Raw genomic sequence first — 14,748 nt, forward strand, 5'->3', positions numbered from 1 at the left:
TGAATTTAATGCATTACTGAGTTGAGATCATGTATTACTGAATTTAATGTAATAACTACAAACCTTGATTCCGGAATAAATCGCCATCTATGTGACTTACGGTTTTTGTACCAAAACGTACTTGCAGATATCATTTCATTTCATTTCTTTCTCCATTACCACCAAATGAAAACAACTAGATACAAAAGAAGATGAATCAAACACAACTCTATCTATATAAATGCATATACAGTTTTCGAACATCACGGTAAAGACATGGAAAAAGATCACAAAATAATGATATAAACCGATGCATGACTAATTTACCACGTTGCCGTCTTGAAGAAGAATTCCTTTGGATAACATGTCGTAGATATCCTTTTTCTTTTCAATCGAGTCGACTGGAGTTTTTGATTTCCGGATGATTTCATTGTAGTCTTTAGGTAGCTTGGCATCCCATATATCAAAATCCTCCTACACAGAATAGCATGTCATGACTTATCTTAAAAATATACAACAAAAGGCACAATAATACTTACGACAAGAAATGGTCATTAAGGACAAAATACATGTCACGAACGCGCCCTTAATGTTTTTTCAAAGATGCAACAAAACTTTTTTAAGTCGCAAAATAGAAGTAACAAAACTTACTTGGAATTCGAGTGCCCTTTCCAGTTGTATTACTGCATCTTCTATCTTTGGACGCTCCGCCCAAAATTGCTTTAAGCATTCAAGAGCAATATTAACAAACGTAGTCAATGATCGTGGCGCAATTTGTTCCTTAATTGCCTTAAATACAATCAAATCAAGATTTTGTAAAGGACCTAACGATTGAGAGTGATCCTTGCATTCCTTTAACCACGCTAATTTCCCACACAGCATCTCCAATAAAATCACACCTAATGAGTATATATCGATTTGTGGTTTTACTAAGCCATCTTTTCGATACATGGGGTCAACGTATCCCAATGAGTAGCAAGCGTTATCCTTGACATACTCAGCCCTATTGTCTGCAGCTAGAGTCGTGTTGCTCGACATCTCAAAATTAGAAATTTTAGCATTCCATTCACAATTAAGTAGAACGCTACCACTTTTAACATCGCTATGTGTCAATCCATTCTCATCCCCTTCAAGACCTCTGTGAATAAATTCCAATCCTTTTGCAACATCAAGGCATATCTTCAAACGTCTCGTCCATGTAAGACTAGGATCGCACAAATGTTTATCGAGTCTTCCATTAGAGGCATGCTCATAAACAATGATGTTTTCATTCTCTTCATTGCAATAGCCTACAATGCCAATGATGTTCTTGTGTTTATACTTAACGAGAACCTTAAGCTCGTTTAAAAATTGATAATATCCTTGACGAGATACATCCCACCGCTTTATAAATACGGTGGTTAATCCATTTGCATCTCCAACTGTTCCTGTATAAAGTTTCCAAAATCTTCCTTCTCCGATGCAATTACAATCATTGAAGTTCTGTGTACCAAATTTTATGTCTTGTAGTGATACACGGAGGTTGTCCTTGCTGTTTTTCTGTGAATCATGGCACGTAAATTAACTTCGTAATAAAAATTTTAAATATTTAAAGAAATTTTAAATATTATGTTTTGATATTTATTGTTAAAAATTAAGCGTTGATATATGGTAATAAATTAAGTGGAAAGAAATTGTTTTTTTAATATAAAGAAATATTATTATATGAATAAATTATATTTTTGTTGGATAAAATGAAAAGGGTGTAAATAAATTATAAAAGTAAATTAGTGTATTTATCTTCTTAATTATTATAGCTGAATTAGTTAGGTATATTAATTAGAGAGAGATTTATTATGGTTATATTATGTGTATTAATTGAAGAGAGAAAGAGTGTATTTATTGTTGCATTTACATATTTTTCATTTATTTTTAAACATTTAAAACTAAAATAAACTAGTGGTTCGTATTCATTTTAATTAATTTATTATCTTAAAAGCAGTTTCTCTAGTTCTAATATAAAAATAGTTCAACAAATTCATGAATACACAATATAAGGTAAGATATGGACTTTTAGTTGGTGTGATAAGTTTGTAACAGATAAAATTTTCAATGCGTTGTGTTTTTAAAAATTTTAAAACTAATATGAACATAAAAGTTTACACTACCAAGGATCAAGACTATGAAGAGAAAACCTGAGTTGCTTTTTGAAAAGAGATACTAACTTGAAAGTCTAATGCTTTCGTAAGTTCCATGATGACGACTTCCATTGTTGGACGCTTAGATTGAGTTTCTGCCAAACATTCGTGTGCGATATTTGTAAATGTGTCCAAAGAATCTTGATTGACCCCTCCAATTAAAATAGAAATGTTTTCATCAGCTTCCATTATTTTTGGATCTATCAAACCTGTCAATGCTCCCTTGTTGAAAAGTAGTCGTGCTATGGATGGAAGTCCCTTTTTATCGTAAATTTTATCATATGCCAACTTCCCACACATGATTTCAAGCATAACTACCCCGAAAGAATAAACATCTGATTTAGTATTCAACTTCCCTGTCTTCATATATTCCGGATCTAAATATTCGTCTGTCCCTGCAATGTTCTTAGTAATAAGAGTACTACCTTGTTGACTTGCATGGCGCAACCTGCCGAGCCCAAAGTCAGCAATCTTTGCAACCCATTTATCATCCAATAAAATGTTATCACTTTTTATGTCACGATGTACTATGACTTGTTTGTCATCGGTACATGTGTGAAGATAATTCAAGCCATTCGCAATATAGAGACATATTTGTATACGTTGAGTCCAAGTAAGATTAATCACGGTTTTAGTGTTTGTAAAATAATCAGCAAGGCTTCCATTAGAAACGTACTCGTAAATCAAGATCATCTCTGCTCCTTCATCACAAAATCCTTGAAGAGAAACTATATTTGGATGCTTGCACTTACTAAGCATTTCAATTTCTGCAATAAACCCTTGTTCTCCTAGCTTGTCTTCTCTACTCGAGATGCGCTTAATGGCTACCGTCAACGAATTTATTCCATCATGATGGTAGAGTTCTGCCTTGTACACTTTCCCGTACCCACCTGACCCAATGCAACAGGTTTCAGAAAATCCATGGGTTGCCGACTCTATATCCGTCGATCGATATTTCAAATGATCCAAGCTTTTTCCCTGCATTATTAGATTGCTTGTTAGGAGAAAAGAAATGTATTATGTACCCCATATTATGTTAGGAGTTCAGAAAACTTTGTTTTTGTCTATGCACTTATACGTACAATTCTGATTTTTTTTGAAAGGGGGGCCATGTTACAAGATCTAATCACAAGGGGGCTGAAATTTTTTTTTTTCAAATGAGGGGTTACCCCCTTTGTAACGGCGGCGAGTTTGATATGTAATAGGGGTGTCGTCAATGGCATGTGGGTTTGATTACAAGGTTCTCCCCTCCCTTTTAAAGTTTGCCCAACGTTTGAAAAGCCATTTCATCTTTTTTAGACTCCCCTCCGTTACAAATGGAAGGGAGATACCTTTTTCAGATTTCCCGCCATTACAAAGGGAGGGGAGTATCATTTTGGAGTCCTCGCCATTGAGAATGGAGGGGAGACCACTTTTTCAAACCCACCGTCATTTCTAAGAGAAGGGAGAACCTCATAATCAAACCCACATGCCATTGACTGACACCCCTATTACATATCAAACTCGCCGCCGTTACAAAGGGAGGTAACCCCTCTTTTGAAAAAAAAAAATTCCAGCCCCCCTTGTGATTAGATCTTGTAACATGGCCCTCCTTTCAAAAAAAAATCTACAATTCTTGAATTTATCCTAAGTAACTTATAACTTGTTTTGATAATTTTTTATTTTAAAGAGTATCCAAGATGTTAATATTGAGAATGCAAGTTAAAATTCATTATAAACAAACTACAGTAATCTAACCCAACTAAACTATTAAAAGAAAACAAAACATATTGTCCACATCATAGCATTCAATTAGACCCTCCACATAGGATGCTAAGTAGATGCCATGTCAGCTATTTCCTATTATATCATGACCCATGATCCGTTTTCTTATTATAACCCATGGCCCGTTTTCCACGGCAGTGGCTTTGTAAAACTTTTAAAAATTTTGTGTGATACGGGTCTTGAACCCAAGACCTCATGTTTCAAACCAAAGATGCTTACAAACCCACTCAAATGGTAATTTTGTTTGATTTTTTGACTTCGCATATATAAATACATTTTCTTTTCAAGTATAAAACCAAGATTATATATAATTGTTGACTTTTTCATAATTCACAATATACAAATTGCATGTATAATATTCACACGATTTATATCTTTTTTCCCCTTATTCTTATTGACCAAAATCAAATAATTATTATGTTTTAATTATGTAAAATCATTTGTTCTTATAAATATGAAATTTACAATTTCTTAAAGTATATAACATACACATGTATATTACGTTATCTTTATTTTCCACCCATGTGTAACACGGGTAACTAACCTAGTAAAAGAAATATAAGAAATAACTTCATGAAAAACACTCTAAGGAACATGATGTGTGTATTTGTTGTCCGCAATGAGCATATGCAGTATTACATATATGCAATACATGAACTACCTAGAGAACTTCATGGGTAACACTCTAAGGACCGTAATGGAATGTACTCGCAGTTCATGTATTGCATATATGTCATACACTTTGAGGGATTGATGATATTCAGACCACATGGAATCATAAAGTGATAATCTATTCATTTCAGTAGTGGGCATTGAAAAATCATTTTTGTATACATGAAATCCGATTTTGGTTAATTAAAAGTGTCTTGCCTGTAACATTGCTCTAGGGTAACTATAATTTACCACAATTACTTTAATCATAATTAGTTAATTACTTACATGGTAGCGATTGGATGCCGATGTGCCTCCGACTGCATCAGTGATTATTGGTTGTTCCTTTAATATGAATAATCAGTGGGAAACATGTTATTAGCCTATTAGTTAGTATAAACATGCTGAAATTAAGGTACATAGTAAAGAGAAGTCAAAATATTACATGTTTGTGTTGAAGTTCCAACGCTTCCTTAAGTTTTGCATCGACGTGATTCATGTCTGGGCGTTCTGATCGCTTCTCCTTTAAGCAATGATATGCCATTTCGGCAAAGATGTTTAGTGACTGCAAGTTCATTTGTTTTCTAAGGTCGGGATTAATCAAATCATCTAGTTTTCGCTCTTCATAATGTGATCTGGCCAACCGAGCAAAATACCAATTATCATTGTTTTGGATGGATGCTTCTCTCCCAAACAAGATTTCAAACAACAAGACACCAAAGGAGAAGACGTCCGACTTATGAGTCACCCCTTGTGTCTTTTCATATGCCGGGTCCATGTATTGTATTTATCAATAAGCAGTAGTTGATGCTTTTTAACTCTAAGAGAAAACCCCAAACCATGTAACTTGGGTTCCCAGTTGTAATCTAGTAAAATTTTAGAGCTCTTAATGTTACCATGTATGATATTGTAATTCGGTTCGGCATCATAATGCAGGTACCTCAATGCATCTACAACCTTGACGCATATATGCAATCTACGCATCCAAGTGAGAGTTGGGCTACTTAAATGTTTGTCGAGAGTTTCATTAGCCTCGCGCTTATTTATGATGTTAAACCCCCCCTTCTTCCGCTCTACACATCTTAAGAACGGAGGTGATATTTTTGTGCTTGTAACATAAAGAATGGACCATCTCGTTCATAAAAAGGTTTTGTTGGAGACATTTGCGCACAATGACATTGATCAGCTTCCTGGATAGCAAGAGTTGTCCTTTGTAAACCTTAAAAGAGGTACCTTGTTTGAGAAGATTTTCATTAGCAAAGTTTTTGGTGGCCATTTGTACCTCTTCAGGTGGAATACCGTATAATTTGAAAATCTGAAGTAGACTAGCTTTATCATTTGTAGGCAGGGAAGATCCCATTATAGTAGATAAAGACATGATGTCTATGTTGATCAAAGCGGACACCAAAATATTTCCAAGCTGCTTTAAAGCTGCTTCAGACGAGGTGACTAAGCATGAGTAGACGTGTCTTGATAACCAACATGTATTTATTCCTTTTGTTTTTGACACTTTTGGTTTCCTCGCGCCTGAAGCTGTGGAGTTACTTACCCGAGTTCAACGGTTCATGCATAGTAATGTTATGACTCCAAGATCAGCGAATATAGTTTTTAAAAGATTGAGTTTTGCAATTCCAAAAGAGGTAGCGGGGCAGCTTGTTGCTCGTTTGCCTTCTGTTTCGATGTAATCACTGCCTTGCTTATTACCACCACCTAAGGACCACAAAAACCAAAAGAGAAAAATCAGCAATTAACCAAATCGATTTTGAACATAAATAATGGCCAAATAAATTTCAGTTCATAGAATACTTCAAGCCCAAACAAAGAGAGAAGAAATGTAAATATAAAATAAAAATGAGTGAATTGCGGTTTTCGTCTATGTGGTTTGTCCAAATCTGTGGTTTTAGTCCAACAGTTTCAAGTTTGTGATTTTCGTCCCTGTGGTTTCATTTCACTTGTAATTAAACCCGAATTCACTAATCCCATTAAGTCTAGTCAACCCATCAGCGTGTCCTCACATAAGGGGCTTGCGAATTAAGACTATGGTTTATTTAGGGAGAAAAATGACAAAACTGTCCCTCACGTGAAGGACATGCTGATGAGTTTAACGACTAGACTTAACAGGATTAGTGAATTCGGATTTAATTGCAATGAAAATGGAACCACAGGAACAAAAATCATAAATTTAAAACTATTTGGCTAAAACCACATGCTTAGAAACAGGTCAGCCAACCAGTATTTTCCATTTAATATAGTGCTGATTTTTAATATGAAACAGCTGCTATAAGATACCTTTGTGGTGATTTAACACATAAATTTGTCACTCTTTCTCGTATAAAGCATTTTAATAATATTAATTTTATAAATAAATTAATGGCCAAGATTCCAGAGCTACAACTGCCAAACTAAGTGGAAATAAAGAACAATTTTTATGCATGAGGTAATACTTTATTGTAGAAGACTTTGGTAAATATTGTTGAGGAAATAAAGAACCAAAGTAATATGTACAGGCCATGAAGCATAGAGTATAAGAGAGCTTATTATGTGCGTGGATTGAGACATAACAGAACTTATTGCCAGCATAAAACATTATTATATCTATTCATGATTAAGGCTAATAACATGTTTAAATTATCGATTAGGTTGTGTGTTGTGGAATAACTAGCAAAAGCTAGTTATCGTGCCACATCATTGTCACGTAGACGGTGTGACAATAATTAGCCACTAGTTAATTTAAGCGTTGTGGGTTAATTAGGTTTAATTATATTTTTTTTTTTAAAAAGAAAAAAAGATTGGTTGTTAGTGCGGTATAACCCTCCACCTTTATTGTGATAGTGTCGTTATCACCATAGCTAAATTGAATCGACCGAGTAACGGTACATGTACATATACACGACTGGTACCAAATAGCTAAATGGGTATGGGTATCGGAATGTTATTGACACTCAATAAACTATAATACCTAAGCGATACCCACTTGAAGCCTTGAATAGGTACATGATTGGTACCAACGAGTACCGCTTGAAGCTTTGAATCGCTTGAAGATGATGCGAGCGGGTTGAGTGTTGGACATCTCAATAAAAACCAAAAGTCCAAAGATAATTCTTATTTCCTTTTAGGTTCTTTAGAGTTGGTTTGAAGTTGGTAACACAAGCAATCAAAAGGTCAAGAAACAACTAATGATCATCAAAGACTAAAATAAACAACTAATGGTCAAAAAACTGAAAACTAACCTCTCAACCCAACTTATAATAACATAAAAGAGAGAAATATGAAAAGCAAAATAAACATAAAAAAATAGGGAATTACCTTAAAGATATATAAGCACTTGATTTCTGCATTGATCAACCTTACTCCGTCTGTCTTAGTTCGTCGCTAAGCTTCGTTATATGTTTGGAGGGAACAAGATTGATGGAGGTAGAGAATAATGAAGAATGGTAGAGAATAATGTATAACTGTATAACACATGGACAAAGAAAGAGACATGAACATAACAAAAACAAGAACAAGAACGGGGTGACCAAGTCTTGGTAAAAGTTTGACATATCCAATTAGTTTTAATAAAATAGTCGTCTTGCAATAGGGAATTAATATAATACCAATTAGTAAACAAAATCATTATTAAGATTTTATTTTTCTTCAAACTTTGTTATTTTTTTAAATAGGGAAATTGGAAATAAATAATCTCACCTTTTGTGTATTGGCCAATAATAATCTCACCTTTAAAAATCACTAGCAATGGTCCCACCTTTTAACTATTTTTGTCTCACTGGTCTTCGTTAAAAAATACTTAACGTCGTTATGTTTTTTCCCTAGTTTCAAACCGATGTTTTAGGGCTTTTGATCGGAAGAACGATATAAGTCGACTGATGCAAAACTTATTTCGAAACAGTGATTCAAATAGCTTGATTTTTGTTAATTGGAAATTCAAGCACCCGAAATTGAAACATTGCTTCGTCGTTAGGATCACAATTTCGAGATAAGTTTTACATCGGTCGACTCGTATCATTCTTCCGATCAAAAGCCCTAAAACATCGGTTTGAAACTAGGGAAAAAACATAACGACGTTAAGTATTTTTTAACGGAGGACCGGCGAGACAAAAATAGTTAAAAGGTGGGACCATTGCTAGTGATTTTTAAAGATAGGATTATTATCGGCCAATACACAAAAGGTGAGATCATTTATTTCCAATTTTCCTTTTAAATATTTAGTATGAGATATATCTTTTTAGCGTATTTCTTGTAACTTCTAAAACATGATGTTTTCTTAAGTTTTGAGTATGCTATTGTGACATGCTTATCTTTATTTACATATTGATATAACTTTTATTCCAAATCAAGTTGTGAATGGCAATGTATAACTGATCAAAGCACAAGCATACACGTCATTAAAGCTACTTTACAGTTTAGTTTATTTAATTATTTATTGCAAGGTGATACTTTTACCCTTTCGTCAATCTGATAATATAATATAACACGTTATAAATTCCTAATATAACATTGCGACATGTTTATTTTTATCTTCGTTTCGATAAAATTTGTTCAAAATCAAACATGCCATATACAATTAATCTTTTTTCCTTTACAATGACAAGCTGAAACAATACCGTCTGACAATATCTAAACTGGTATTGTTTTTTCGTATTCTATCTGTGTAAAGCACGTGTTGATCGTTATAATGGTCTGGGTATCGTACCAGTACTGTAATGAACCGAACTGATACAGGATGAAAAACCAAAAATTAACAGGTCCTAGAATTTGTACCAACATTCATTTTTATGTTATTCGATTGATGTAAAACACATGTTGTTATCTTTTTAGGCATTTGGGTTTCTATTACGATTGCTATAACCCAATATGAATATCGTAACATGTAATAAAAACTTGTAAATTAAGTTTTAATACTCACACATGTAGATTGAAAAGGGAAAAAGATTAGGGTTGCATCCATCAAACGACTTACAAAAAATAGTCTTTTTGGGTGTTGAAGAGTTTTTGCTAATTAAATAAAGGCATATAAAATAAGGTGTGGTTGGTTAGAGATGTGAAATTTGGCCTCTATACATAAGTTTCAACTTTCAACTTCGATTGCATTTTTTGTTTTTTTATTTCCTTGACTAAGCATACCATGATGGGCGAGGAAGATGCAGAAATGAATTTTAATCTTTAGCTTGTTTTTTTAGTATAATTTAAGAGAAATTTTAGATATCATTTTTAATGTTTAAAAATTGCATCTACACTCACACCACTTTCTTCTTTGGTACAAAAAGATAACTTAGATTAATCTTTGGTGTTAAAGTCAATGTAAATTTACTCTTTAACCCCTTTAATAAACAAAACTACACACTTATTTATAAATCTACTAAACTTGCTTTACAAGTCAATTACTTAACTTTGAAAACAAGACAATCTTATTATAGAATAATTCATATTAAAATAAACTTAACAAAACAAACCCTCAACTCTATTGATAATTCAAGATTAACCTTCAATCTAAATGTAGACATAAAACGTAATCTTATACATAAACAAACAAGCATATGTAGCTACAGAAAACCGATCATCTTCATTAAGACACATAAATAACAATTTGCAAATCATACTTAATGTATATTACCGTTAGCACAACGGTGGTTGAAGTTGTTTCAACCGCTGCACAACTTGCTTCATGGTCGGCCTCATAGATAATGAGTCCACTGTACAAGCCACTGCTAGATTCAACACCTCCACTAGATAATCATGAGGCCATGCATCCCACAACCCCGCCATAATAAACTCACTGGCGTCACCTTTCTTTAATAACATTAACCCGTCTCCATAAGCCGAAAAAGATGTGTCCGCCACCTTTTTATCAGATAAAAGTTCAAGCAGTACCACCCCATAACTATACACGTCGGCTTTCTCTGACACCGGACCCGTCATCGCGTGTTCCGGCGCCAAATACCCAACATCTCCTATGGTGGCGTCAGTCTCCGACACACCCAATATCCGCGCGAACCTAAAATCGGATAAATAAGCATTTAAATCCTCATCTAACAAAATATTACTGGGTTTAACATTACAATGAAGAACACATGGCACACATTGATCATGGAGATACGCGAGTGCCCGGGCTACATCTAATGCAATCTTGTGAAGAACCCGCCAGTCAACGGCTCTCCTTGACCGTTCTCGGATGAATCTTTCCAAGTTTCCACCACGTAGGTAGTTATAAATAAGAAACACATCGGTCTCACTCACGTGATATCCTATTAATGTCACGAGATTCGGGTGTCGTAGCCGCCCTAATGTTTTGATCTCCGTATCGAATTGTTGAAACTGTCCGAATACCGGTCGTTTAACTGCCACCACGAACTCGGGTGAGATCTCGGCTTTATATGTAGCTCCAAGTTCGTCGGTTCCTATAATGTTGCTAGCATTGAAGTTACCGGTTGCTTGTATCACACAATCATAATTCAACCTGACCGGGATGTCCGTAAAGATGGTAACTTCCTTTTGGGTCGACAAGCGGGTACAGGAAGATAGAAGTGACAAGAGGTTTGAGGGTTTCCAATGATGATGAGCCATTGGTGGAACTCAAACAAGAAAGATGAAGTTTCAGTTTGGTTTGGACTTTTGGGGTAATTTGAAAATAAAATGTCAAATGTGTACAAAGTTTTTAGTCTTAAGATTTGAACCTTCATATTGGTTTCCATCTTTGACGTGTTTCATCTTCTTTCTTCCTCTAATTTAGGAATTTATTTTCAAAATAGGAAATTAAATTTATGAGTATTAATATTTTCTCACTTTGCACTAATTGCTATAAAGGTTTAAGAGTTTTCTAAGGCCATTCTTAAGAGGCGTCACATCGGCATTTTAGGTTATTACATTTCACATCAAGAAAATATGTTATTTTTTTAGGTCATTACATTTTACATCAAGAAAATATGTTATTGTGGACGAAATGTGATATGGGGTGAGATGTAGATAAACTATGATGAGCAAATTCGGTACCGGTACCGTTTGGTACTGTTGGTATCGAATTGGTATTAAAGTCTTGAGTTTCGGGATCGGTATGGTACCGTACCAATACCGAACTGAATATTTCGGTACCGGTACAAAAAAATTGTGATTTTCGGGATCGGGATTTTCAATACCGGTACAGTGCCGATTCATCCATAAAATAAACTATTTTGTATATTATTAAGTAATGATTAAAAATACTAAGAAAGCCAAATAACTCCAACTCGTGCGTGTTCCGCGGCTTTACATCTGCTCCTTCTGCATCCCCTCCAAGGCGGTGTTCCGCTCCCTAGCTGCTAAGGCGGCGATGCCTAGCCCCCTCTCAACCTTGCCATAACGTATGGTTCAATACTGTAGTTTTAAGTTTTAAATTTCTTACTCACTACAATTACTTTAAATTAAAAAAAAAAAGCGAAAAATGCATATTTTGGCAAAGTAAATATCAAAACCTAGTTTCAAAGGAATTAAAATCCCTTGAGCAATACAATCCCATGACATGGTGTGTTTGTTTCGTTGGAATTTGAATCTTAATTCGTTGAAATCTAAAATGGCGTGTTCGGCTGTCAAAGAATTAGAATTGGAAATCAATTCCTTCAAATTCCTTTAAATAAACGGATTTTAAATCCTTACAAAATGTGGAGGATTTCAAGTGAATTCTTTGGAATTTCTTCTCGATATATTTTTTTTAACGAAAACAACGAATAAAACATTTTAGTTTTTTTTTTTATTTTTTTTTTGTTTTCAATTTATATTTTGAGTAATGATTTTTTTATTATTATTTTTGAATATTTTTTTGAGGGGTTTTTAAAATCTCTCAAAAAATATTAAAAAAATAATAAAAAAATCATAACTCAAAATATAAATCGAAAACAAAAAAAGTAAAAAACTAAAATGTTTCTGTCGTTATCCTCATTTAAAAAAAACTTGATTTCAATTCATTTGTCAAACGAACACATCAAGAATGAAATGGGATTTCAATTCCTTTAAATTCCAATTCCTATTGGAATGTTTAGATTCCAAATCTATTTCCTTCCAATTCCAAATCCTATTCAAATTCCAATTCCAATTTCATTCCATGAAACGAATGCGTAGTTTCACATGAAATACCCGAAAAATACCTCTAAAAAGTGCACCCCCTTAAAAAATCAAATATGCACCCGGAAAAAACCCGAAAAAAGAGTTATTTCTAATACCCGGAAAAAGGGTATTCAAATACATGATTTTAGAATACCCAGTTCTATGCCCGATTCAAACCCGATGCATAGGTATGGTTTTTAGAAACAACACCCGGACCCGAACCCGACCCTGGTGTTGACAATACTCGATTTTCGGATATCCGGTCATACCCAAAACGGGGTATTTAAAAAACCCGATTTGGGCTTATGACTAAAGAAGGGATTCACTTGGGCTTATTCTCGATATGGGCTAATGAAGGATTCAATTGGTCTGTTTAGGTTTTAAGAAACACTAGCCTATTTATATATAATAATAATAGTTTCAGAAACACAACCCACCCTATATCCCATCAGCGTCACACCCGGGTTGGTTAGGATATCGGAAAATCGAATTTCTCTCAGCCGTCGAATATTTTCATAAGATAATCATCAAGATTACAATGTCAAACAACGTGCTACCTTCTGAAATCTTCTTGAAGCTGCTTCCTGTCAAATCGTTGACTCGATTCCGGTCGGTCTCCAAAACTTGGAAGTCTCTCATCGACAGCCGTGACTTTGTTATTAAGCATCACACCCACCACTCCCAGAGCCGCCAACAGCTGCTCGTGGCGTATGAAAATCAAGTTCCGGTGTCTGATGATGACGATGACTGGGATTACGAACAGAAATATGTTTCGGTTGTTGATGATAATGCATTCCCGAAACATAATGTTGTCCTCACTCCTCCTCTATTGGTTAGGATGCTTACACGTCCTAGACTAATTGCCACTTCTCACGGTTTGATGTGTTTGTTTAACCGTACTCGTTGGGGGGATGAAGCCGTTTTCCTTTGGAATCCGTCCATTAGAAAAATTGTTGCTACTGATCTGGGTCATCTTAAGTGAAAGATATATATGCAACTGCCATAGGTTTTGGGGTTTGTCGTGAGACCAATGACGTTAAGATTGTCAAGATTACGTATGTTGATCAGAAGACACATGGTCCTACTTGCATCCTCCCTCATGTTAAGGTTGTTACATTACGCACGCGAACGCGAGCTTGGAGAAGTCCGTATGGCAATCTTCTTGGCAAATCAATTCATTTTTTCTCCGATCATGAGGTACTTGTAGATGGTGTTTTTTACTGGCTTGCTACTGATAGAATTACTTTAAATAAGTGCGCGTATGAGTATATGGTTATTTCATTTGATATGACAAGCGAGGAATTTAGAGAAATAACCCTTCCACCTAGTTTAGTTTCAGCGTCACGTATGGTTTTAGCCTTGTCTAAGTTAGGGGAGTCTCTTGTTGTGGTTGGACATGATCAACTTGCAATTGATCCAAGTTTCGATGTGTGGGTGATGGAAGATGGTTCGTTCACAAAGCTATTTGCTTTTACACCAAAAGATGATGATTTGTTTAGAGGATTTCGCAAGACTGGTGAACCTATACTTGGTAATCTTGAGATTGATGGATATCGGGGTAGATTTAAAGTTTGTGACTACATGGAGACATTACTTCTGCATGATCATCCAAATTTTATGGGTTGAGGGCACTTGGAAGTGGAGAGCTAATTAAGATCAAAAGGCATTTGAGGTGCGGTTCAGGTTTTAGGATGATTTGGTTTCGTCAATTTATTTATATTCTGTATGTCCTTCATCACCACATGTTTTAAGAACTCCTTTTAAGTTTTAAGTTATGACAGGTTTAGTTTCAAGTTTTAAGTTAACCACATGTCATTCGGTTATAACTATTATCCCTAGAAGAAAATCTCCAGGAATCACTATACTTTTACTATTTGGAAGTTTTAATGGCTACTTGATGGTATTATTATTATTATTATTATTGTTATTGTTATTATAATTGTTATGATCATTATGTTAACATACTTTGATTAACGTTATTGTATAAAAGAAATAGAGGTAAACATTATTATACACACATTATTTAGTCAAACTAATGTGTTTAAAAAACATGAAGCTATCATGTTTGAACCAAGATGGTAGCCAAAAATGTTCTGTTGAA

At 34.6% G+C, this 14,748-nt stretch overlaps 2 protein-coding genes across 2 annotated transcripts; one reads left to right on the forward strand and one right to left on the reverse strand.

The window, feature by feature from the left end:
* Positions 1–10,187: 10,187 nt before the first annotated feature.
* Positions 10,188–11,135, reverse strand: LOC143547622 (LRR receptor-like serine/threonine-protein kinase RPK2). Its single transcript, XM_077039005.1, has one exon. The coding sequence runs from the start codon at positions 11,133–11,135 to the stop codon at positions 10,188–10,190; it is 948 nt and encodes a 315-aa protein (XP_076895120.1).
* A 2,050-nt stretch (positions 11,136–13,185) lies between these two features.
* Positions 13,186–14,273, forward strand: LOC143547623 (putative F-box protein At5g62060). Its single transcript, XM_077039006.1, has 2 exons — positions 13,186–13,522; positions 13,627–14,273. Exons 1-2 carry the CDS (start codon positions 13,186–13,188, stop codon positions 14,271–14,273), a joined length of 984 nt encoding a protein of 327 aa, XP_076895121.1.
* Positions 14,274–14,748: the final 475 nt, after the last annotated feature.

This window comes from Bidens hawaiensis, unplaced genomic scaffold (assembly GCF_021521415.1).
Source record: "Bidens hawaiensis isolate Kalapana, Puna unplaced genomic scaffold, B.hawaiensis_p1.1 tig00014763_1, whole genome shotgun sequence".
Lineage (NCBI taxonomy): Eukaryota > Viridiplantae > Streptophyta > Magnoliopsida > Asterales > Asteraceae > Bidens > Bidens hawaiensis.